The sequence below is a fragment of the Tauraco erythrolophus genome, chromosome 8, assembly GCF_009769465.1.
Source record: "Tauraco erythrolophus isolate bTauEry1 chromosome 8, bTauEry1.pri, whole genome shotgun sequence".
In the NCBI taxonomy this organism is placed as follows: Eukaryota; Metazoa; Chordata; class Aves; order Musophagiformes; family Musophagidae; genus Tauraco; species Tauraco erythrolophus.
In genome coordinates this window covers 28,579,665-28,607,420 of record NC_141472.1, presented here as the reverse complement: position 1 = coordinate 28,607,420, position 27,756 = coordinate 28,579,665, and the positions used below count along the sequence as shown (strand labels likewise).

Below are 27,756 nucleotides of genomic sequence, written 5' to 3'. Positions count from 1 at the left end.
ACGACAAAGCAGTGTAACAAAACCACTGAATGACACCAGCATGTCTGAATTTAATTTTTTTTTTTTTTTTTTTCCAATGCATGTGTTCTTATTACTAGAAATCTTTCCTGGTAGAAGGAGATTCCCAGTGCAAGAAGGAATTTTTTAATATATATATTCATATGTGTAATTATCTATTATAGGAGAGGTAATTTCTCTTATGTACTGCTAGAACTAACGCAGGACATAATACTTGATCATTTTGCCAAACAACACAAATCAGAGAACAAGCATGATTAAACATCCATAAGATGCAAGTCTGTTCCCAGGAAAATCACACAAGTATTTCCAAGATGTTTGAGTCTCACTTTCTGTCAGAAAATCTCACATTGATGGAGTTTCCAGGAGTTAAAAGTCCATGGGTTTTGGCATGAACTGGTTCAGTTTTTGGAGAAATTTTGATCTCGAAATTCTGAAGCAACTGTGAAGATAAACAGGACGGGATTAGAAAAGCTGCAAAATAACAGATGAAGATCAGACTTTGGAAAAGAGGACATAAAACAGATTGTGATAAAAAAAAAATTCTGTTCTATGGAGTCTAAGCGATACGATTCCCACATATGAAAGAAAAGATAGTTGTTACAAGGTGAAGATTATAGTTTAAAATCTTCCTCCTCTGATTGAGGGAGGACTGACCCAGTACTTTCCGAAGAATTTCCACAGAACTAGATTAAACAGTCTGAGCTGTCAAGGAAACTAAGGTCCCTTTCAAACCTCATCGGCTTCCTCTCTATGTGTTTTTGATTTCACGTCCTTTAATACAAATCAATTATAAAACGAAACAGTAAGAGTCTCAATCCCATCGCACACATTTCTCTTCCTCAGTAGAAGGAAACAAAACAAACATGAGGCAGCAACTGTCCAGTGCGTCAAGTGAAAGAATCATAATTCAAGAAGTCAAATATGAGAACCTCTCCTGAACAGAATTCACTAGAATTCAATCACACAGGTTCTCTATACATTAAACCTCTATTGCCATACACTTAAACTGCGAGAATCAGTTGTGAACATAAATCACAGAAACTGGGGGCTAAAACAAACTTCAAGAGATCTAGCTCTCCTTTTTTGAAGTTGAACACAGAATACCTCAGCCATCTATTTTTAAACTTTCAAGAAGAAAAGACTGCAACATCCTTAACTTTTCCTAATATTAAATCTCAAACACTTTTTTCTATAAACTAAGCAATCTTCTCTTATCCTTCCCCTATTAGGCACGATGAACAATGCACTATTTTCCTATACATAACTACCTTTTCACTGTTAGATGTTTGATTGAATTTTCATCTCATTCTTCTCTTTTTCAAACTTCTTATTCTTGATATTCTCTCCATCTTCTGAATTTCATTCGATTTGACTAAATTGTCCTTGAAATGCAGCGCACAGGGCCTGTTGCCTATCATTGTCCAGCTGAGGATTCGCTAGTGTTCGGTAAGACCGCGTCATTTGGCTCCTCTTTCCGACATACAACATGCCTGTTAATGCTGCTCATGTACCCGAGACTTACACTGCCTTGTCGGAATTAGGGTCGTTATTGTTGACTGATTTTTTCCTATAGCCCTCCAGTCTGTTTCTACAGGACTAATTACCCAGCCAGTGGGTCAGCAATTTGTATTTATGCATTTGATTTTTTCTTAAGAGCAGAAACTTGCAACTTCCTTAGCGAACAATTTTATGTTGATTCTAGAACATTTCTCCATTTTTTTGTAATTCTGTATTTACATCCTCTGATTTTAACTTAATTCACATCAGCTTGGTATCCTACGCAAACTCTAAAAGTATGATCTAATCCATCATTTACACTGTTAATGAAAATACCGACCTAAATCAAATGCAGGACAGATTCTTACGGAATTTTAATTAAATGTTTTCCCAGTTCAACAGCAAATATTTGACAGCTAATGCCTCCAACTCTTTCTTTTTTTCCAACCAACGGTTCGTGCATTTTATAGGTACTTCCATCTGGAACATATTTTATTAATTAAATTGTGAGAAGAATGTATAGGACATTCGAAGATACCTCCTGAAGTCAGAATACATAATTTTATATCCACCACATTAGGTAAGTGACTAAGTCAAAGAAAGAAATCAGACTGGTCTGAAATAATTTCTCTTTGATGAGCTCCATGCTTCATGTGTTTCTGTTTTCAACTCACGAAAATATCCTCTAGATGCTTGTAAATAGGTTGTGTGCTATTTTGTTCTAGTTTCTTTCCAGAAAACAAAAGCAGGCTCTCTATTACTTCCTTGATCTCCTTTTCAAAAAGATGCAGTATGTTTGTTTTATCCAGCCCCCTGAGAGCTATCTCAGTCTGAGTTCCAAAAGACAGATGCTAATCGTTCAGAGATTGCTCTAGGAGTTTACTTAAGGAAATTCTAATGCAAATTCAATCAAGCTTTGCTTTGAATACGTTTAATAAGTCTAAATATTTTTATAGTTAGAGTAACTAAAAATAGTTTCCAAATCTTTGAGTTTTGATTGCACAATCTGATCTCAGTATTTGAGTTAAAGGTTGTCTTGTAACTGATAAAAAAATGTAACAGCTGTTGGGAAAGCTTTCTTTATGATACAAAGCAATGGAAAAAAAAAAAACAAAAAATCAATATGTACTAACTCCTCATATAACTATAAATTAGGTATATCTAAAATTATAATAAAGTTAGGACAAAGAATAAGAAGGGACAGAAAACGACAGAACATAGAAAATTTTACTATTTGTCACAACACCATGGTCAGTACAAGGATAAAAAACCCTATTTTTCGTCTTTGTAAGTACAGAATTCTTCGTAACTAAAATGCTGAAACTGAGCAGGTACCCATTCTAATATACATTAAGAAAGACTTCCAATTTGCTTACAAAAACCTTCGGTACTAAATTCATGTATTTCCTTAACAGTCTTACCTTTAGTTATACTCCATTTGTACTATAAAGAATTTTAACTCTGCAATGTGTATGCTGCAGTTCAAGCATGACTATTTTCAATTTTTTAAGCCTTTGCAGGATGACTATGCTAGACAACACTCCAAAACAAAGTTTTTGTGCACTGTGAGGTATCCAGGAATGGAATACATAGAAAGAATCAAACCAATATATTTTTCTCTTGTAATGTGATCACATAGTTCTAACCTGAATCAGTGCAAGATGAATTTCCAGCTCTGCGATTCTTTTTCCTATACAACTTCGAACACCATAACCAAAGGGGATGGAACCAAAATTGTCTACTCTGTCCAAATTATCTTTCCTCAGCCAGCGCTCCGGTCGGAACTCGTTTGCCATTGAGAAATTTTCTTCACTGTATGAAGTACTATAATGACAGAGTGCCAGCTGTGTCTGAGGAAATAAATGATATTTATATTTAGCTAACTTCAAGACACATAACAAAATAAAATAAACATTTGTAACTGCTGCAATATTAGGTGATAAAAATTCACTATCTCTGCATAATTTTAGAAGAAAAAATGATACCTAGAAAATCAGAACCCTTCCTCAACTGGTAAAATGAAATAATCTTCATTTTTTTTCAATGTTGCTGGATATATTAGAGAAGAAACAGTGACGAAGCAGGTGGGAACAAAAGTCACAAGTATTGGGAATTGTCTCAAGAAGATAGTATGAGAGAAAGGGAGAAGAGAGATACAAGACAACAGAAAAGGAAAAAATGGAGGATGGGAAGGGAAAAAACCCCCAACATTGCAGGAAAAAAAACAGCAATAATTGATGTGATGATGTTTCCAAATAAATTGGAGTGAGGAAGGGATGTGTGTGGAATAATATTTAAATAAGTATACTAAGAATTAAGAATTCTGACTATTTTAAAATTGCTTTGCTCTAACACATAAGTGTCATTTAAAAGAGCGCCATACAGTTCTACCATGATCTCTGTGCAATCGTTGAATAGCATGAAGGAAAGACTCATAACTCAAAAAGGAAATTAAACTCTTTCTACAAAAGGAATTAACAGACAAAGAATTAGAATACTGCAAGAATAATTAAATTCATGCTTTTTTAATCAAATCGTAACATTGTATAGAGATGTTATTAATAGACTCCACCCTCAAGAATATTAAGAACAAGTCATGATGATAAATTTGATTAGTGGGCGAGGAACCAAATCTCAAAAAAACTCAGCAACAAGTCAATTATAAAATCAATTTTTGTCATGTAAATGGATATTATTGAAATACTGTCCTCTTAACACTCTAGCTTGGTGAAATCCCACTAAATCAATGTTGTATATATGTTGTAACAGATCACATTTCATACACAAAAATTAAACTGTGCTCCCTGCAGAGGACTGGAGTAGAACCTACCCCTTTAGGTATCAAGTATCCTCCAATAATCAAGTCTTTTTGGGTCACTCTTCCATTTCCTGGCAATACTGGATATAACCTAGAGACAAATGTTTATGAGAAGTTCACCAGGAATAACTAGCACAACTTTAAAAGTTTAGATTCCAATTTGCATTCACAAATATGTAACATGAATGCAATATGCATTCACAGCAAGAAGGTTTTTCAGAAGCACAGAACACCTTGGAGATTCAAAGACCTTGAATCATCTGTGAGAACACAATTAATAACTGAGAAAAGTTATCTACTAGTAACTGGAGGTTGAGCTATTTGGTCTATATATTTATTTGCTTTTACACATGTACAAACATGCAATCAATTGGTCAAGCTGGAGACATTTTAGCACTACTGGGAGCTGAAAAAGCCTTGTTGATGCGTTCTCTAAAATCCTCTTACTCCCCTCACCTCACTATGAACATTTGGTATAAACATACAAAAAAAAAGCATGTCACATGCCTTCAATTTAAGTCAAGAAGCTTAAAATGATTGTAGTGGCACTGCAAAGTACCACCTTGCAGTACCGTGGGGGGAAGGAGGTTGTTACAGTCCGTCACACAGACTAATACTTATAAAGCAAAAAAAACAAGCTTTCAATTACCTACCTTAACAGACACGTGCTACATGTGTGATAGTACTTCTACTATACTTAAAAACATTAAACATTATATAAACGATCATATTTCAATACTGCTGCAATAAATAAAAGCAGAAACAGCCAATAGCAGTAACAACAACTAAATATAAATGTTAGCATGGACTCAAAATTTATTACAACTACACAGAATAAATTTTTTTAATTAATGCAGTTGTCTGCTACTTACCTCAAGGTTTCTTTCAGCACAGCTCTAATCAAAGGCAATTTGGGGACATCCTGCGCAACAGGAACTTCGTCTTTCCCCAGCTTATTGGCTATTTCCTCATAAACACGTTGTTGAACATCAGGGTGCTTTGCCAACAAGTGTGTTGCCCAGGACAGTGTAAAAGAAGTCTAAGGAAGAAACCACAACCATCATCATCAAGTCCAACAAGATTAGATTAAAAATAATTTCAAGCCAAGAAAAACAACCAGTTTTCAACTGTGTTTTGTATGTTTAAAGTTACAAAACAGACTGGCAATGATTCACATCTGGAGTCAATGGGTTGTTGTCAGACTTCACCATTCCCTCTTTCATCCCTTTTCCATCTAAAAATCCCTCACATACCAAAACAAACCATGCTGATATTTTTCCCAGTGAAATATTAAAAAGAAACAGAAAAGCCAAATGCAAACAAAACTGCAGAAAGGATTCTGAAACATAAATACTCTAAACAGCAATGTATAAAGTTAACCGTTAGTTTTCAATATGTATTTCACCTTTCTTCCCAACAAAAACATTTCACAGGAAACAAGATTAGAGAACACTACTCAGAATATTACCAACCCCTTTTAAGCACATAGTAGTCTCCTCATAGCATCCACGCAACAGAATTGATATTATCACTGCTAAGACTACGCTTTATCCTTCGGTAAACAATGCTACACCACGATTGGCACTTTCTACCTCTTAAAAATTCCCCCTTGACTGACATTCAGCATCCCATTGAAAGCTTTCTTAAGGAAGCTTGAAGAGGACTTTATACATTTAAAGTGGCCCCACAATGTTAAAATACCACACACACCCCATAAGTAATTGTTCTAATAATCTTAAAGGCTCCAGAAAAGAGGTACCGTGTGAAAAACAACTTTAAAATCTCTGTATGAAGGAAGAAACAGAACACAAGGCAGAAGCCAGTTCAACTTTGAGAGCAAGATGATTTAAAGGAGCCCGTCATCTAATCCTCTTTCACCTCAGCTGGAAAAATTGCACTTCAATGCACGTTTGTGGTTTAGGATACACTTAGAGCATGAACTCACTCCATCTGTGCCAACATGGAACTAAGAGTATTTCAACTTTTCAAGCTTTCGTGTCCCAATATTTACCATTCATTTAACCATGAGTCCCTGTGTTTAGGCTATCTGGATTTCAGGGACTATCCAGTTCGACTACTAGACAGACTCAGGACATTTTGCTTCTACTATCAGCTGCACCTAGGACATTAAAGTCAAGCAAATGGCCTTCCTTGAGCCCGTTTCCTTCACAACCATGGCTGAAGACAGAAAGTTTACCATGAAAAATGTATTTTCAGTGTTCCTGAGTAAGTATGGCCAAGAAAGTGACAATGTAATCATTCTGTTCCATATCTGTATTGTTCTTAGTATTTTACAGCATTTGAGAGAGAAAAATTGTAACCTCTACCTTAATTTTCTTGAATTGTTTTTAAACTTGTTTTTTCAAACCTGTATAACGAATACAGGCAACCAGTTTCACTTTCTGGGCAGAAAACAGTTTTATTTTCAGCTTCTCACTCATCGGCACAAGAAAGCTTAAGGTTATAAACAATGTATGGGTAAGATCAATTTAGAATACAAATTCATCATGGCCGTGACCTTTTATGTCTTGACTTCAAACGGGTGTAATGCCAGAAGTATCATCCTCAGAACGTTTCTTTTTTGTCTTCTGGTGATATTGAGTGGCTGTCCCTTGCTAAAGTGTAGCCCTGCCCTACTCCTCTCAGAGCTCAGAGGAGCTGGCAACTGTGCCAGCTGTGTACAGAACTTCTTTGATATAAACACTGTTTCTTCCCAGGTTCCCAGCTCCTTCATAACCTCTTAAAAATTAGCACTGTTCCAGGGACAGCCAAAACGCTTTGTAGCCAAAAACTACCTTAGCAATTTTGTTGAAAGCTTTTATAATCCTCTAAACCTCTTTCATTTTCTATGATAAAATGAGATCTGAAGTGACGGCAGCAGGAGAAAAAAGGTTCCCTCAATTTCTGTCTTGTACTTGAAACTGAGGGAATCAGAAGTACCGTCTTCTCACAAAACGATTGTTGCCAGCTGAGAAAGCTGAGTCAAACCGAAGAAGAGAGTCTCGTCAACATGAACTTGAACACTGTCTTTTTAGTTTAATGAAAACTCTCTCACACACTAAAAATGGAAAATTAAGGGTCTGAAAGATTAGAAAATGAATGGGATGAATAACTGTGCTTTACTTAAGAACCAAACATCAAAAAGCTCTCCAAACTCATAAGCCCTTGGGATATTTAACCAATGGAATAATCTGCAGCACATAAATAAGCTTTACATATGCTCCTTATTTTAGAATTCAAAAGTATTACTGTTTGGGGCTTTTTTGTTTTCTTTAGAAACCTTACAAGCTTTCTGAAATAAAAAAAGTCTGAATTCAATTATCCAGAGAGGGTTTTTTTTACTTTAAGTCTACTTTACTGTTGTACTTATTTTAATCTTTTCCACTGTAAGACTATTAAGCACAGTCCTACATAGCACTTTCTTCATCAAATACATATAATTTTTTTTAAAAATTGCTCATTTACAATAATAGTTTTCATTGCTATTCTGAATCACTCCACATACATTGTATATACAATAACTCATTTTTACCTTTTCCTATTCTTCTGATTGTCATGCTACAGTCAATACTACCGATCAAAGCTACACTGATTTTACATCACAGGAGTGAAAGGAGAGTAAGATATATACATGACCTTAATGTTTCTTCGAATGCTCTAGACGACAAATCAGAAGAATAAGGAAAGACGGCCTCTCAAAATGCTTCACTCGACGTTAACACACCTCATACACGAGTCCCGTTAACGCTGAGCCCTATCAACAGCTCTTTGCCTCGGACTGACTGTTTGCTGCCAGCACAAGCATGGGGGGTGAACTTACGCCTTACCTACATCAGTGCTGGCCTAACGCTCCTCATGGACTTCAGCACAAACCAGGTATCTGATCTATAGTGTGTGTCCCAGTCGATTTAATCAGCCATATGTAAAAATCCTTTACCAAATTCTACAGATGAGTTTATTGGTCAATTTTTCACACTGATTTTGAGCAGCCTTTTCTATCGTGGTCTACCTAAAGAAGCACAAATACCAACCTGATATTCAAACTAGGAAAAGAAAACGTATGAAATTCAAGCCGAATGTAAAGACAATTGCTATTTTATCTGTTTAATAGACTGTGGAACTGACTCCTAAATGATGAGTTCCTGTAAGCCACAGCTAGAACAGAACACTGACTTCATTCTACTAGAGAGATTACACAGTGCTAAAAGTATTTTCTGTGATTTTAAAGATGTAATGACTTAAAAGCATCAGAAATTGTTTCCTTAGAAACATGACTGCCCCTGAATATAGCTGCAAATGGTACTGGTTTACAAAAACAATTGTGCACAAGAAAAATGATAACGAGCTTACTGTGTCCACTCCTGCCAGAAGCATTTCAGTCATATTGGCATAGATCTCTTCCAGAGTGAGCTCCTTACTCACTAGGAGGCATGTGAGTAGCCCACCATTCACTTCTTCTTCTTGGTCCAGCTGAGACTGAATAGCCTTCAATTTGTTGTCAACATGGATTTGACCTTTGGGATTCAAAAAAAACTGCTGAGCCTCTATTTTTATTTTTTCTGCTGGTGCCATTCAGTAATGACATTCTCCCCTTAGACTACACTGCATAGCCATAAAAAGACAAAATATCTGAATCTATTTTCTCAGGGAAAACATCATAGAGTGGTGGTGGAGGTCCCTGGGTACTCACGGTAAGGAAAGACAGAGCTGACAGGAACGTTGGTAGCTCACAGCATGAGAATGCTGAGCACAAGGAAAGGACATAAGAGACCATGGTTTCTGACTGGGAGTGAAGGAAGCTCAAGGTGAAGTTTTTACGCCCACCTGGCTTGTTTTCTGATGACTCTGCAAGAAGTGGTGAACTCTGCAGAGCATGCTACAAGTCAGCACACAGTGGCTGCTACGAGATATTAGCAGCAACCAGAAGGTCAAAGCCACAGAACTTAATCACACTGAAGACAAAATTGAGGAGCATCAGGTAATCATAAAAATTGAAAAGCTTCAATGAATGACATTTTGAGCTATTTCACCCACAGTCCCATTTATACTTTAGTGACTACAAACTGCATCTTCAGTGAAACGAGGGCTTTAAAAAGAGGAAAACTCTTCATAGAGTTAATGCCTTACAGAATGAGCTTATAAAAAAAAAAACTAGAACCAACATGTTCCTTTATGCAACCTACACAAACACACACATCACATACAGTGATTCTCACAATTTAATTCCTTTTTCACAAAGGGATTAAACAAAGAAAGAGCATAACAAGTTTCAAACAGAACAAATTCCTCAAGAACAGTTTTTCAACTGCTGTTAGGATAAAGCTGAAGTCTGCTGTTGTTTTTAAGCCACAAAAGGGAACAAGAGTGCTTTATCATGGGAAATAATTTAAAAGTGGCAGTGTAAAAATGCATGTGTTTCACAGAAAACACACCTGTATCAGCATTAAATGGATTCCCTAATGCCTACTGTATGTACAGATCAACACATATTAAAAATTAAGCATATTAGGCATATTAAAAGGTAAGAAATTAAAGAGTTTACTTTCAAGGTGATGTACACAGACTATCTAGACAAATAGTGCTAACAAAATAAATTAAAAAATGCATGCAGCTTTCTGACATGAGAGAGGGAAAAAGGGTTCAAGGTTTTTTAAACACTCCAGAATATGAAAAACAATATATTGAAAAGACAACTCCTTCCTTTTACTTACATGAAAGCTGATTGATAAAGTAGCCTGGAATGCTTTATTCACAAAAAAACATATTGTAGTACAGCAGTGTACTTCTATGTCACCTTATATACTTGTATGTGTATATATAAGTGTCACAAAGAGTTTAATTAATTGCTTGAGTCTCATTTTTTAACTTTCTAGTCAGTGTTAGTGGTGATTATTTGTCAGAGTGCTTGACTGAAAACTTGCTGAAGTCAACAAAACCACCCTCATTAAAATTTGAGTGGCTCAAGATAAAGACTTGGCAAAGAACTCAGATCTGGAGTGAGGACTGGGTGCTGAAAAAGATGAAGACAGGTAAAGAAACAGCAGTATAAAATACGGGAATATTTAAAGTGTACTGGTAAAATTCTGTTTCAGTAGGTATTTTTTAAAACGTTTCCCTTGGCCAGTCTGAGTTTAATAGGAAACTTAATTCTACCACAATGTCGTCTTATAATTTTAGAAGAGAAATGCAGCAAGTCCTGTTCAAACACACACAGAACCTGCAGAAACACAGCTGAACTTTTCTACTACTAAGTCTTACTAAATTTGAAGAGTCCATCCCAGGATCTGCAGAACTCTCTCCAGGGTTTTGGAATAAGTGGACGAAGCCATTTGGGAATAGCACCTGCATACATAGTGGTCTTAAACATACTAAACATCAACTCCAGAGCCTCAATATATTCAAGAGTCTGCTGTGGGACGTTGTTTTCCAGGCAGCCCAACCGGCATTCATACAGAATAGTTGCCACACCTGCACATACGAAATCAAAGAATTTGCTAAACACATGCATATATACATATTGATAATTTAAGGAATTATAATGCGAACATAATGGAACTACCTTCCAAAACCGTGTCGTTATTACTGCATTTGGGAGCAGATAAAACAGAATTTCAAAATGCAGTAGACAATCCCAGCTAAACATTGTAGGGAGACAGCGGCTGCTATGCCAACAATGCTCAGCGGGAGGAGACAGCCAGGAATTCCTCCAGAAGCAGAGCAGCCCTCCAGCGCTCCTGCTGTGTTTCCCGTTGCCCCATAAAGGCAGAGCCTGCCACGCTGGCCTCTGGACACACAGGGACGTGCCAGTCCACAGGCATTTCTGTGACAACAGAGGATAACACAGGAGTTTCTAGCGGTGGCTGTGCCCTTCTTTGCCGTAAGCTGGGAGTGAATGAACAATGAACGGGCATAAATGGATAGAGAGAGCTTGCGCTCCAGCCACTGATTCCACTGCACACAGTGTGTTCCACGTGGCCTGGAAAAACAGCAAGTGTGCGACACTGTTGCAAGTGACAATACTGACTCCTCTCTTGTTCCCGGCTTGCTGTAATTTCCCTGGATGTGTTGCCTGCTGTATTGCAGTGATTCCTACTAGAAATACCACTTCCCACCTCCTCTGCAAAGAACAGTACTTTATATATATTTTTATTAAATTATTATTCTTTTTCTCAACTCTGGACTATTTCTTCCATTTATCAAGTCAATTCTTACCCATCCACTGGTGTCTCTGCAACCTCTCAGCTCAGTATTTATAAACATACCCGAATTATTTAGTATTAGACAGAACTCAGTCAGAAAGTGACCTACTGGAGTTAGTTAAAATGTTCTATCAGTTTGACATCAAACCATTTTTAGTTACTTTCTGAACACAGGTTTCTAGCAACTTTTCGTCCCAGCTTGCAAAATCTAGATCATATTACCCAGTTTATTTATGAAAATATCTCATAGTATAGTACAAAAAGCATTTCTCTTATCAAAATAATCTTATTTAATGACTTTTCTAGAATCCAGTGGGGCAAGTAGGTAACTTGAAAAGGCGTTTAGATAATTTGTCAAAGCCTTTTGCATCAAATTAAACGTTTTAAAATAAATGTTGTGCTTTTAAATTAATTAGTTAACAGTTTGTCCACATCTTTCCAGGAAATATTAGAATAACTGTTAACTAGATAATTAGAGTAACTGGTCTACTAACACTCTAGTCTCTTTTTTTCTCTGTTTCTCCTATTAAAAACAGGAACAATAGATGTGATGTTTAACCTTGATCTTGCCCTCCATCAAACTTTCCATAAATTTCCAAGTGTATATATATAGCTATTTATAAGGAACTTTTTTTCCCTGTTCTTTGTTTCATATTTCTTCTTTATTGAGAAAAATAATTTTAAAATCTGGTTATTTTCAATTTACTCTTCCTTCCCTAATTTTCCTCCCTGGGGAGATATTTTTCTGTGCCTTTTATTTCTCTCATGTCTTTTTTAACAGCTGCTAGTTCTTATGCATTTTTTTTCTCTTTACATGGTCTCTTCAAAAAAATCTTACACATTGGTTCCCCAAACAGTTGACAGTGTAAGTTAATTAAAACTGCAATTCCTACAGGAAATAAGTGCGTGCCAGGCACAAGTTATAAATGAAAAGCTAAAAGAATGTGAAGAATTTAAACTAACCTATCAGTTAAAGTGAATCTGTAAGCTCAGCGTTTAAAATTCCATAAAATTGGTAACTCTTAGTTGAATGCCATTTTTTAGGCATTATTAATGTAGAACAGACTCGGGTTAGTTTACCAAACAGCCAGCCAGGCATTTGACACAGCATCTTCATAGGTGAGCAGTTTGGAAGTTCTTGCAAATCTCAAATTATTCAGCTGTCTGTCAGCAAAGAGTACCAATGTTTATAAAAGGCACCAAATATAACAAGGTCAGGTTCTACACAGTCAGTTAAAAGAATGCATGAAACGTGAATCACCATCAGATTTCTGTAAGAACACAGCAAATGCTGTACTAGCTCAGGCTGGAGCTCCATTTAGCGTTCCCTCCTTAACGGTAGCCAGGGGCAGATGATTGTAAGGCAAGCATAACAATCCCACAGCTGGCACGTGTAGGCAGGGGAAAGCAATATCTTTCCCCACGTTAAGCTATGAACAGAATTTAGATACATCACACAGTGATTTCTCACCCGGAATTTGGCCAGTATGTTGTTAAATTAACACGTCTTAGAAGTCACACTGTTACAAGGTCAACACCCTTATTGTTAAAAAATTAATACAGAAATATGGAGTACTGAAACTGCTCAGGCCTTGATTGCACAGTTTACCTATATACCAGCATTTCCACAGGAATTGTCCCTTAATTCAAGCTATCATCTCTTTGGACTCTATAAAGGAATTCTGATACCTACTGCACTAAGTAGGAAGACACATGAATGCAAAGTACCAACCTCCCGTTTTCCGATGAATCACAATGGGTCATTAGTCACAAATTAGTCTTTTGACAAAAATGCCTGGCCATAAGCACACTGCTTCACCTCCATTTTCTTTACAGATGTCATACAGCCTGGACTTACCTTCCATGGAATACTTGAAGAAAAGGTTGTTAACATTGGTTACTGTTTCTCCATCATCCTCTTGACTTCTGAGAGTGTGGATTCTTTTAATTAAGTCTGTGATAACTTCATTGACTCCTTCAGAGTAAACAGCCACATCTTGGGGCTTCAGAATTTTTTGCTTCAGTACATTTCTCATTTTTAGCCATTGTTCCCCCTCCCTAGAAGAAATTATTAATAATATCTATACACAATTTCCTTAACAATCATTACCTGGGTAAGTGCTCTACAATGAAACCGTTTATGATTTTTTCATCTCAAATGAAAGCAAGTGGTGGAATGAAAATAATGATAAGGTGTATTTGGTATTATGCTCCTACATTTCTATTTCGTATTTATAGCACATCCTCACTAAATTTCACTGTTGCAACATGTATGTGCACCTGTAAGTCAACCTCTGGTCTGAGTGACAGAACTTGTTCACTCAGTGTTCTGAATTTGACAAGTGTCTCTATATTAGTATTTTAGTAGTAGCTTGCACAAGAAATTTGCAAAGTTTTTGTATTAAAACTACTTTAAATAAATATTTGAATGGAGACTCTGCAAAATTGTGTTTACCTAGAATGGGTGCTTAATTATCACACCCAGATCTGAGAAACCAATGATTTGAGCTAGTACCATAAACACCATCACTTATACATCACTTTCGGTTACCCCAATTCTAAACCTACAAAGTAATAGGACAGCAGACCTAGCTATGGAGAAACAATTTACAGGTAGATTCTCCTTTAGCTGAGCTATGTATTGAAATCTTTGTGCTGAAGACTAAAAATCTGAATTGTAGCATCTGCCTGCTTCATATGAGTAGAGTATTTGGGAACAGTGGTTCCAGAGATATCTTTCCATTCCTCATGAAGACAGGCAATTGTCTTTTACGCGTTTATTTTAAATTGCTATGTAAGTATTTCCCATTAAATTCTTTCAACTGGAGCAATGCTGCTGCAAGGTACAGAAACTTATTGGCCAGCAAAAGAATTTAATCTCTTGAACAGGCATTTGCTGACTGTCACTTGATTTGAGGTCTCATTTCACGAAATATCAAGGAACTGTCAGTTTGACTCCGAACTGCAGCTTAAGATTTGAGTCTGCAGTGGAATACATAACGCCTTTTGCCACCATGAAAGAAACAGACTGTCTATGACTCAGGAAATTAGTTTCCCTCTAAATAAACATCCTATGTCAGTGGGGACTGTGAGTAGTTCCCGGTGGCAATTGACCACACCCACAAGCACTGCCAGTTTATGCAAGCTTTAAAGGCAGATAACTCAGCCACCTACAAAAATGTCTGCATGGGGATGTGCCACAGGGTGAATTTACCACGCAGTGACTTCTCTGCTTTAATCTACCGCGGGGGCACTTTGGTGAACCATGAAGTTAAAGCCAACCTGCGCCAACAAGTCCACGCAGCATGCTAACAACTGCATGCAACAGTCTAGATCTGAAGCAATAAAACCACATTTGTGCAGTGCTGTTCCAAAGTTAGTAAGCCCTATTCTGCAATATTGCATCAAGGTGAGTCAACTCAGACATCTCTAGTTGATACATATTCTCCAAGAATTTTTTTATGCAAGGTAGCTTACTCCATATTTAAACTACGCATCACAGCCATCCCTTTGAAAATTCACAGCAGAACAGAAAATTCACCATAAATTCCTGCCCTCTTCCCCCCACTAGACATACAAATTTCCCTACACAGAAAAGCCTGAATTCCCAGATGATCTGTGTAGCCCTTCAGAAAGTCACTAAACTTTTACAAGAAAACTTAGAAAACGAAGGAGTAACAACACTTACGCAGAAATAAGTCCCGTGGCTCTCCCTCGTAAGTCTCTGTATTCCTGCCAGGATTCCATGTTAGCTCTTTGTGGTGCTCTACCTTCTGCCCGGAGGACTTGAGCAACCATATCTCGATCTGCAATGGATACAACAAACTGGGGACCAAAGTGAGACTTGAAGATCTTCCCGTATTCCTGAGTGTGTTTTTGCTACAGTATCACCAACAAAGAGAAACAGAAGTAAAGCATTACTACGGAAAAATAACACAAAAGGAAATTGACAATTTGTCATACAGCGAATCAATCTATCACATCTAGAACATGATCCCCAGCCTTCCAGTCAGGGAACAGCTTGAAGTGTCAGGAGAAAGCAGGTAAGCATTACTGCGAAATATCCACAAGGCAAACAGGGAGGTCACACCATTCAGGATGTCTGACCGAAAAGACCCAAAGCTCTAAGGTGCAAAGCGTGAGTGAAACCAAATACTAAGATGAAAGGACTTGGGGCACTTAAAAACACATCTCTTCAGATCAAACAGGTTAGAAAGAATGCCTGGAAAAATGAAAAACAGAGGTAAATAGGGTGAAATTAACAGTGCAATACAAAGATATAATAATACACTTTCAAGGTCTTTCATAAATAAAGACTTACTCTACCATTTTATTCTTTACAAAAAAACTACTTATAAGTTTCCCACACCTAACCAAGGACAGTGATAGCACAGCAGCCTAGTGAGAACCTGCATTTTGGGACAGCTTCATTAGCAGGGAACTTCAGAATGACATACGTTAATTCTGCAAAAGGGAGGAAAAGTTGAGGTCTCACTCCTGCAGTGAGGTTTATTTAGTGGCTGATCCACAAGTTGTATGATTCAAGCTGGAGGCAAGCAACAGGCAATTAAGAAAGGTGACTGGAAAACCTTAAATTATGTTTGAAAATAAACCCAAAAGTTTTCCAGTAAGATTGCGCTGTCACTGTCCCATGAAATCTTACTGATTATTTCAAACAAATTTCATTCTGACACAATCCTGAAATGAAACACCCAATTCACTCGGAGTAGAGGTACGTCATCATTTTAGGGGGGGAAAGAAAACCCAAACTGCAAAGGAGTTGTTAAAAGGATGTTATTAGGACTTTAGGTTTAAGAAAGGTTCAAATTTTAAAGCCTTTATTTCAGGTTAAAGTAACAATACAAGTTAAACTGACCAAAGTTTAGCTTTGACACATTACCTGCATCTAACCTAAAGACATCTGCTTGCAGACTTATGTTTGTTATACATCAAAGATGTTTGATTTATATTTACAAATACACTAGTGTTGACCCAAGATTAACTTAGGAGAAATATTTTTTTAATCAGTCTTGGTTACAGAGATGAATTGTTTAATTGCCAACAGGTAAGTTTAGGACACATGAATCACTCTTCAGCATATGGTACCAAGTACTTTGGAACACAATGGTCAATTTCAGTCAAGTTTAACAGAGAGTTAAAGGTCTTTTGCAATGATATTCTCAACGTTTTCAAAAATCAGCATCTGGATTCAAATGAGGCACACGTATTAGTCACCCCGATGAGGGAAATGCTGCAGTAGGAACTCAGCTGTTATCATTTCTGCTTGGTCTGCTGCTAACCAAACACCACATGCAGACCAATACCCGAACAAGCACTCCCAAAACCCAAAGTATCATTTGTGCCGGAGACATTTTAGGGATATTGAAACTGAACTTGGAGAGACGTGAGAGCATAAGTCTTTAAAGGGAAGCAGGAGTTGGGAGATAAGTGCTGCAAGGAAAAGGCAGTGGGGTGAGGGGGATACAGGCCACCAGTCACAGCAAAACAGGTTCAACAAATTTTGCTATTTATGGAACAGCTTGTTTTTTCCACTGATGGTGAGGTTGACATGGGAGGATAAACTTCAACAGAAAATAAATCAAGTGTCAAGCCATTCAATCAAATAAATGAAACATTAGTTTCAAACCAGAAACAGACAAGGACAAGGTATTTGAACATCTCTTGCTTTCAACAGAATGATGTTCAGTGTATCAGCTTCATGTTCAAAGAAATACCCAGAATTTCCCTGCTGTATTTTCTATGACAACATAGGTTTTCTTTCCCGTGTTCCAAACCTGAAAAATACTGCACTTCCACATCTCACATACCACTCTCACACCAGACATTCTTTCACACATCATAAATTCAAACTGCCAGCATCCAAACCCTCCCCCCTCACCTTTCTTTTTTTCATACTTGCATAGCACTGATGAGACAAGAGAGACATAACCTCGTCAAATTAAAAATACTTTCCCTTTGTCATAATTGCTGTAGGCATTACTGCCTTGGCCAGGACTAGCTGGAATCATGTTACTGAGAACAGAACCTCCTTTGTGAAAAAGTGCTTGGCTTCCCCACCCCTTCTGCATATAGCGTACGAATATTTGTGTGCACCGAAGGACATCGTTTAAGTAGCTGTGCTGGTTACCAGCGGGTTCCAGATTAATTCATTCCTGATGTTCACTGTATTGTTAAATTTAACAGACTGTTATTAATCCAGTTAATGCCGATCTGAATCCAGTGTGTATGCAAACTGGGCACCCATGATTCAAAAAGTGATTCTTGAGACTCTAAACAGAATAAAAACTAGCGTCATGCTACAACAACTCCTTATCCTTCCTCCTGCTTTCCTTTCTATGAATAACATTCCTTAAAGAAGAAAATTTCTGTATCAGCTAGTGGTAGCGAAAAGCATATACCATTTCGGTTGTCCACTATTCCTTTTCATATTTGAATAATTTTCATTGTTTTGACAGTGGAAGAACAGTGAAAGCTTGAATTCAGTGGTGGTATTTTTTTAGTGTTATGTACTATCGGAAACTCCTCTCAAATTCTGCGCACCACCACAGAGGTAGAGGAAAAAAAAAAGACAAATAATGCAACAAAAAGCTTTAGCTATCATAAAGTTTCATCTGCATGTGTCTTGGTTAACAAGCAATTAAGTTGGGCAATTCATCATCAGCAATCTAGTTTGGCTGCCATCAAAACCAGCATAGGCTGAGGAGCCTAACACTTCTTTTTAGAAATCTTGATAGTAAATACAACAAAGCTAGGTGTGTGATATTTTTTTTTGTTGTTGTTTCCTGCCTCATTTTGGTGTTTTTAGGCCCTTTGTAAACACTAACTTTCAAGATTGGATCCTCAAAACATTTAAAGTTCTGTCTTGTTCTGTTTGCTTTCCTTTTCTGCTTTTAATTCCCTCTTTTTTTTTTTTTTTTTTTTTGTTATTTCAGTGATTTTCAGGCAGTGAACCTCTTGGTGTTGTCTGTGAATCTCTTCCTAGTGATCTGGGAAAGGTCAACAAGAAGAGCAAAATTATAAATACCACTTTCGAGGTACTCCCAAAGAGATCTGCACTGCCGGTGGAAAGCGTTAGGGATCCACAACCGCGAAAGGGTGAAAACCACTGCTTTACCCCCTCGAACACAAGTGCTCACTTTAGAATCACTCGGACTTCATGGGGAAGAGGCTCCAGGAGACTCACTGTGACTTTTTAGGATTGAAACCCACGTTTGGCCAAGCAACTGAAAAAATTCATCTTTGGAGAGAGGCAGCCTCACGGTAAGACAGCTGCCCGCGCCAGCATCCAAGAAACCCTGCAGAGAGCAGGGACACTCGTTCACCCAGCTCCTGCTGCCCGGGCACAGGTTCTCGTGCCTCACCCGCCGCCACCGGCTGGGACCGAGCGCCCCGACCACCGCGGACCGTTCTCAGCCCCGACCCGCGTTCAGATTGATTTTACCGCCTCTCGTCCCGCCGCGCACCCGCGCCAGGTGACAGCAGCCGCTCTCCGCCCTCCCTCCTCTCACCCTCCCGCCGCCATCAGCCCCGCTTCCCGCCGCCCGCCGCTCCCCTCCCCTCCCTCCCCTCCCCTCCCGTCCCCCGCGCCGCCCGCCCGAGGCCGCCGGGGCAGGGGGCGGCAGCGCCGGCGGCCGGCCCCGGGCGGGCAGCGCAGCGCAGCGCCGGCCGCCGCCGCTGCCCCCCTCGCTCCCCCCCGGGGAGGTTTCAAACCGCCCGCCCCCTGCTGAGGGGAGGGAGCGGGGCGGCCGCCGGGGGCCCGCCCGCGCGGGCTGCAGCGGGGCCGGGCGGACCTGCCGCCCCTCGGGGCACCGATCAGGGCGACGTGCGTTTCTGCAAGGGGAGGCCAGGCTATGGCGGCGAGGGCTGCGGAGACAAAATGGTCTCTGGCCGCGACAGGAGCGCCGGGCTGGGCTGGAGGAAGGAGAGCGGCGGGAGTCCCCCGCACGGCGCCCTGGCGGCAGCGCCTCCAGCGGCGGCGGGGCTGGGGCGGCCCCGGTGGAAGGAGCCCGCGGTGCCGCCGCGGCCTCACCTCCAGGGCGGTGCTGCGGTCCGGGGCTCGCGGAAAGCCCGTATTTCCCAGCCCTGCCCGCCAAAAATAAGTCCTCTGCAAGTTTGTGAAACAACCCAGTTCAAAAAGATGGGAATTGCTTTTCTTTTGTCTAAGGCACCTACCTAAAAGTTCCAGATACGCAAAGAGCGGGGCAGTCACCCCGCTTCCCAGGGAAAGGGGGAACTCGGGAGCAGGGTACCGGCAGGGTGAGGTGCGGAAACAGACTCAAGGAATTCAAACAGAATCAAGGGCTCGCAAGCCGCGTGCTCGCGGGCTCCTCACCGAAACAGGAATGCTAAAACCTCCGAGCGCTGGAGGAGACGGAGATGGAACGGGGGATCCGCTGAATCGCGGCTTTCGTAACCGCGGGAACGCGGCGCGGCGCTGGCTCGCCGCGGTGCCGGCAGCCCGGTGATGGAGCGAGGCTTCGCCAGCGGAGAGAAGGGAAGGTTTAAGCAATCCCGGCGTGAACGAAACCTGAAACAGCCGAGCGAGCTGTACCTGGATTTCATGGATGCGGCCGAAGCCGTCCTTCCAGAAGAACTCGTAGAGGTTGCAGAGGGTGTTGGGTCCCGGCATCTCGCGCAGGCTCTTCACCCTGCCCAGCCGGCGCGGGGGGGGCCCCAGCAGCGCCCCGGCTCCCCCCGGCGCCGCCGCCGACCCCTCGCCTTTGTCCGCCGCCGCGGCCGGGGGGCTGCTCTGCACCTCCAGGGACTGGCTGCTGGAAAGCCTGGGCAGCTGGTGAAACCCGCTGGCAAAAACCGCGTGGTAGAAGGAAGTCCTCTCGGCTTCCAGCGTCTGCTTGCATTTCATTGTCAAAACTCTCGTGAAGAAAGACATGCCTGTTAGTTTCAGAAAGGTCCACTTTGCTCCTGCAGCTGCTTTTTATCCGGTTGCTCTTTCTTCACTGCCCGCTCTAACTCCCCCAAACTCTTACTGCATGAGCATCAGTTTACACAGACCATTATTTAACGCTCCCTCCCCTGGGGCTGGAAAAGGGGGGTGGGTCTGGGATGCGACTTGCATAGAACGAACCTATTATTTTGTATAATTCAAATCAGATACATTTGCCCATTAAGAATACAGCCAAGTTTAGTTTTTCCTCTCTTTCGCCCATCGGTTTGGCAAAAAGCTCATACAAGAATTATCCCATCTCTCTCCTTCATTAAAAAGGTGAGTTTAGGGCTATTTTTTTCTGTGGCGCTAATTCATTGACATATGTCCGAAAACACTGCATTTTCTGCGAGAAGTTTTCTTACTCCCGTTTGTCATCCTGTAGCATACATGGAAAACATTTCTGCATCCACATACAAACGGCAATGGTTTTACACAGTGACCTTACAAACATTGACGTAAATCACAATATCCAGGGATGTTATTTGTATTGTAGAATGATTTATCTTTTGGACTGGATATACTCCATAAGCAGCTTGTGTCAACTTCTGTAGAAAATAACCAGTGCCCTGTAACTGTATAGTGTTCCACCATAGTTTTTCCTCAATTCGGCTGCATGGACATAGAATCACAGACAGAGAACTCGAGCTCCAACTTGTATATCAGTTCGTTTTGCACAATTTCAAAAGTGTTTGTGCAGTCTTCATATCTATTTCTGTATAATTCTGAAGGTGTTAGTGATAATCTGTAAAATGTTGATTAGTTTCAGAAATTATGCGGAAGAGACAAACAACCTTGGTTTTAACTGAATCAGAAGTTCAGGTAAAACTTGAGGAGAGAGGAAAGTCTCAAGAAGATCCACATTTCCAGAACTTAGTTATTAATAAACTGCTGGAAAAGTAAGTCTAGTGAGCTTCAAAGTTTGTTTGTTTTCCTTCTGTTTATTTTTCTACATTTATATTTTTGAGGCCACAATCCAATTAAGATTTGTGTACCTGCTTAATTTTACCACTGATAACTCCACCGAAATAAATCTACCTCTTAAGTTAGACATGTCTTTGTAGATACAGCAGTAAATAGTACAGGAAAAAAGGCAGATGGTAGATAGTCTTAAAAAATCTATAAAGTACATATTGATTTAAGTTAAAATAACGTCTTTAAAATCAGCTGCATCAAACTTGAGAGGGTCCAGAGAACAGCAACAACAACAACAAAACCAAACAGAAGTTTTTAAAAAATGACATAAGGAGGAAGTTGAGAGAACTATTTCATCTGGGAAAGATGAATACCAGGAGCATGACAACAGCCTACAGATGTGTACATCTTTTGTTAAAAAAAAAAAGATGCAGGTCAGAGAGAGAAGACAGAGGATAAGGGGCTTAGTTTGCAGCTACAGATTTCTTGGTTAGATTTTCAGGTAGCCTTGCTATCTCAGATATTTTTGGGATACCTCTTACATATTTCAGATGGCCAAGGTATCTCAGGAGATTATGTAATTGCTATCACTCAACTTTGTAAGAACAGGTTTGAGAAACATGTCTGGTACCTCTGGGTATATCACAGTCTAGGTTACCTGGAGTTTCCCTTTTCCTCCTTCATTTCTACATGGTGTAGCTACAGTATTTCTTTAATATTTATCTAAAGATGCGTTGAGAAACACGGTTACTCAGAAAATAAAATACTTATGGGGAAAAATATTACAACCAGATGGTAAGTGTGAAATTCAGAACAAGTTTATCATCATAAGTAAATGAAAGGCTAATTCCACATCTCCTTTAGGGACAGTGGAGGACAAGAAGAACAAAGAATATCGCCCAGAGCAAGTAGATGCACTATGAGATGACGGCAGGAGAATTTAAATACAGAACATTTGTTTATTTGACAGGAAAGATGGACACAAGTCCTAGAACATGCGAAGAACAATCCAAACTACCTCAATTATCTGCACTAAATTACATTTGCCATCTTCTACGAACATTAACCACAAAAATCTACAGGTATTGAACAACAGATTTCCTCAGATTGTAAGTCAACAAATAGAATGGAAAGAACAGGAATTCACTTTGTAATGAGCACCAATAAAATCCCTTAGCTATACATATTAAAGGTTATATCAGAATTGAAAAAAGTAAATTCTTAATCTCAGTACTAATACTTTGATTTTTTTTTTCAAATTCATGCAGTAGTTCTCCAGCTTTAAAGATTATATTCATATTGTGACTTCTAGATTGATGGAGGAAATACATGCACCCTTCCTAAAAACTGCTGCTCGCAGCTATCAGTATGGTAGGTATTTTTTTAATTATTTCAAAGTAATACACCATTAAGATAGTGTAAAGCATCTGCTGCTATTAATATGCTCTTGAGATAAACTCAGATATATTATGCTGCTAAGGTTACAGTTTTGCAACCAGCAGTAGCTTTCTCTGGTTGTTCATTTTTGCAGTTAATTCCATATTTGGACATTTACTCTTTTCTACCATTACCTCTTTTCCATTAAAATCATTGTAAGAGAGAGTGTTTCTAGCCAAGCTACTTGAAAAAAAGTTTCAGAAGTTTTGTTTTCTAAGTACTTCACTAGAACAGTACCTGTTTTCCCTCTGAGGAATTTCTGGAGGTGGCAGTAGTCCCAGCATAGGAACTGTGTTGTATAACTCTGCTTTGATCCAGTCTTCTGGGCAGTTTGCTTACTGTGAGATTTTTGTTGTTTGTTTGCACAAAAATGGTCTAAAACACAGATCCCATTTAAAATAAACAGGTAAACACTCAGAGAACATGCAATTTCAGTGAAACAGGGAGCTGAAGGCAGCACTGATCATCCGTGTGCCACTCACTCAGCAGACACTAAACCACAAAACTTGTGTGCAGTGTGAAGGGCAGCAACCCAGGACAGAGAGAGTGCTGTAGTCTGAGTTCAGTGTTATAAGGTGGAGCTGTCTTGTCTTTAACTGCAGCCAAGGCAGCTATGCTCCTTCACATCTGTAGTGTTTCCGGAGGAGGATTCATTACGTAATTTCTACCTTGCTGAGTTGTTCGTGAACTCGCTCACTAACGAGTTCTCCAATGTAACGGCTACCTGTATATGTTTATATAAATTATCTGTTTACTAGCTCACCTGGTGTGGCATGTAAACAGCTGCAGAGCTTCTGATCTCACTACTCGCAATCCTCAGCAAATCTTCAGTATTAGTCAAACATTCTGTGATTACCAGCTACCAGGTTTATATGTGCAGCTTATAAAATCACAGTAAAGCCAATTTCAGGAAAAAATTCTAGCTATCCGTTGTGCTAAGTCTCCTGACAAATCTGATGCTCTCTCTTTTGTCTAGATAAGCTTTGTTGTTTTTTAAGATAGCACTCAACAATGGAAAGCCTAAGGAAGTTTCTCCCGTTATTCACATGCAAATATTTATTAATGTAAAAAAAGAAAAACAAAAATTACAGGAAAACCTCGAAGTACATAACGAACTGAATAAGATTTTATACTTACTATCTGCTTTTAAAGAAACATTGGAATGTATGTGCCATTTGAGAAAAGAGTCCTAACCAGGGAGCGCCTCTAAGACACTTCCGTTACTACTCACCATCTTGCATTTTTATTAGAAAGAGCCATCGGCGTTTTACAACCAAAACCAAAAGCACCCCAACCTGAAAAATTTCCAGAGTAGGTTACAGGACATAATAGAAGAATGATTTAAAGGGGAACAAGGATGCTGTTCTACAAATCTGTATAAAGAGCTCCTTCCCTGTACAAAAGGAGATATGAGTGGATTGACATCCACAGAAACATAATTTTTATGTCGTGCAGGTGGTGGACCAGCAGTAGGTCTGAGGATATAGAGGCCTTTTAGGCCCACTGGCTGTAGTTTGTCGTAAGTGAATAATGGATAAGAGAAGGGTCGCAAAACAGGTTATCAAATAACACTGTTTTAATGCTTAAAAAAATATATATAATAATAGATATTTCTAGGAGGTTTGTTAGATGGAGTGCAAATGCAGACCAACTAATAGAAACACTACTACAACACTACTATACAATAATTACCTGTAATACTACCGTAATCCCTCAGTGCAGATACAAGTTGGTTTTTCTAGGTAAACTATAGAAAAAGAAAACTTCAGACAACAATAACCAAACTGTATGGTGGTTAAATAGTCAAACACAGGAAGGGAATATTTGTGAATGTCAATGAATACACGTGGAATACCACAACATGGAGTGTGTAATTAAACTATTTGCTTCTCTCTGCTGTGCGAGATCATAATCGTGTGGTTCAGTTTGACATTCAAATGAGAGCTATTAAAGTACGTGTGCGCCGCTAAGGCTGCTGCTTTACTGGCACACTTAGCATCCTTACCACCGCAGGATCTGAGCTGCAGGTCAAACACGCAAACTGCAGTGTGTTAAATAATAAACGTTATGAGTAAACCCCCCAATTTATGCTACAAGAGACAGATGAAGCTGAAACAACAGTTTCCTACCGTAGACTTGAAAAAGAGAAAGGAAGAGCAAAGGAAAAAAACAACAAATGTTTGAGAGCAGCAGAGGGTTTTATATAGTGAAAGGTTTCGGGTATAACCTGAACTGTGGAGTGATTGGCATTGCCTGATCCCATTTTCCTCCCACATAAGACCACAGACTTGTGTCAGATACCAGCTGTCCCATAGTATTGACACAGAACTCCCAGGAATAATGGTGATTGTAGCAGCCACTATCTAAAACCTCCTTCCAATCCACTTAAACTTACCAAACTGTAAGGAAGGGACAAGTTACGCCATCGGCACTGGCCAATCAAAACACACTTTTGTCACTTGGAAGATAAGTATTTTCTCTGACTTCTACCATCTTCCACCATGTGTATTTATCAGACGTCTTAAGAGTGACTTGCAAACACACTCACACTTCTTTAAGTTTAAACAACGACGTTTGTCCTGCCCTGTCAGTCTGTGGGGTCTGAAAAACTGTTTTATGTAACTAGTCGGTTTGAACTTCTGTTATTTCAAACAAGTTGGAGCACATGCCTCTTCGCGGTAGAAGTGCTTCAGTTTTGGTTAACTTTTGGTATGTAATAGGATCACAGTATAAGCTAAACTTGACTATTGATAATTTAGATTATGTGTTATTTTTGGACAATAATTTGCCTCCAAATCCGCAGTTGCACTATTCTCTCAGGCTAGACCCCCTAGTGGGGTTTTATTAATTGTAGCTTGTTACCTTCACGTTGTTATATCTAAATCCAATTTAAACTTGCCCTCCTCTTTGTATGAACTCTGACAAAGTTCAGATGAAGCTTTCTTTGTGTCCTAATAACATTGGTATTCAGAGTGGATGATTACATTATCATCTTACCAGGAATTCCGTCGTCTTAGAATTATTCTCACTTTTTAACTGTCTTGGTTGTATCTGGCTTATAATTATTTGAACATTATTTTATGATATACAATGTCATAAATATTGTACTGTATGTTTTACACAAGTGTTTAAAGAGCTAATGCATCTACAAGTATAATTGATGGGAGTAAAAGAGATTTGATCAGAAGCATTTAACTTTGCCCAAGTAACAACTTCAGCTAATGCTGTACAGATAGGCTTTTCAGTAGATTTGCCAGGAAGAAAAACTGAAGAAGCTTTGAAATGTCAGAAACGTGAGCAAAAATTTTCAGTGTATTTTGAAACATCTCTTCACTGAAAAAGCCATAGAGTTAGTCACGGTTTTCACCTTTTGACTGTCCTCAAACCTATCTTCCGAAAGATATTTTTGATTTAAGTTACTTCTTCAGAATTTTAAATACTTTCTAAATTCCCATGCTTCTTCCTGAAAAGGGGACAAATTTGAACTTAACAGGCTATGGGGTGAGAACAGAATTTATAGGTAATTTACTATTGAAGCAGCCTTAGTTTAAAAGAAAAATGAAAACTGCTTCTCTCAATCTTTGGTTTTATCTACGACAACAATTAAAATTCTAACTGAATATGGTACAAAAAGAAGATATTTACATCAGAGCAAGCTAGCCAGTCCCAGGTGTTGATAGCACTGCGCACCATTTGCTGTTCAGTGCTTAACAAAAACCCCATGAATCGACTGCAACAAACAAAGAATTCAGCTCTATTTGTAGACTTTCTGTAGCAGGTTTAGAATCTTATGGTGCACCACATGAAGGTGTCCTCAGAACAACTTGCCTTGAAGCTCCAAATTTGTAATCACACTAGAAAAGTGTAAGGCGCTACTAGAAATTACGACCATCGGGAGGGCAGAAAGAACCACAGAAACAGAAACTGGGTGTAGGTTAGTGCTTTGCTGAGCTGTAACGCTGCTGAAATCGCTACCCTGATGTCACTGTGCCCTTTTAGTCTAGAAGGCCATCTTAATGACAACAACATTCTTCAGGCATTAATCCCTTCACAGACAGACACTTGCTGGTTTGCTGCCGTGAGGATGAAGAGCACATTGACACACGTTTCAATATTGTAGCCTACCACAAACACACAGAAACGAATTATTAAAAAATGACAGTTCTTCAAGATTAAGTTTCCTCAGGATGGAATTCAGCCTAACTAAGGAGGTGGCCAGCAAGCAGAGTAAAAGCTTTTATTTCAGCAAGGAAACCAGAATTGCATCCAAGAAAATCACATCTCCTCTGTCGACAGACTTCCAAGAAATAATGTACTTACCCCAAAGTTCACCTGCCTCTGCCATCACTCATGGTCTGAAACAGTTTTGCCACACTCATCTGTTATTTTGCCCCCAGTTTAGTGAGAGCCCTAGAGCAAGCAAATCCTTTCTGGGTAATCACCTAGGTATCGCTGTTCATTAGTGAGTCATCTGGATCCATGAACTCTACTGCACCTCGCTGCTGCCGGGGAACACGCAGTGTTGTGCACGCATACTCCCGTAGGGATAAACGCAGCATCTCAGAAGGGTGTGTGTACAGCAGCGTGACGGCAGAAAGCAGGATTTTCATGGGCACCATTTTCAAGGCAGACATGGGGCTCTCAGCCATGTTGTTTCTGCAGTCTACTTGGCAAGGGATCTCGCTATCCATTTGTGCAAGAGAAGCACTGGCCAACGAGAGCACCTGATAAAGCATGTGAGGACCTGCCTGCACCCCAGAAGAGCTGGGTCCGAGATTCTCTGGACTCAGGCCACACAGCAGCGAGAGCCCACCATGTGCTGTCTGGTCACGGTGAAGCATTCCTGCTTCAGACACCCGCCTGGCAAAATACAGCGCTGAGTTTTACGGCTGAACAAGACAATT

General features: G+C 39.5%; 1 protein-coding gene across 1 annotated transcript; it reads right to left on the bottom strand.

Annotated features, from left to right (window-relative positions):
• Positions 1–343: 343 nt before the first annotated feature.
• CYP27C1 (cytochrome P450 family 27 subfamily C member 1) lies at positions 344–20,446 on the bottom strand. Its single transcript, XM_086615898.1, has 9 exons — positions 20,108–20,446; positions 15,224–15,414; positions 13,394–13,593; positions 10,595–10,804; positions 8,687–8,850; positions 5,209–5,375; positions 4,349–4,427; positions 3,165–3,368; positions 344–460 (listed from the first exon to the last, which is right to left on the bottom strand). Exons 1-9 carry the CDS (start codon positions 20,444–20,446, stop codon positions 344–346), a joined length of 1,671 nt encoding a protein of 556 aa, XP_086472024.1.
• Positions 20,447–27,756: the final 7,310 nt, after the last annotated feature.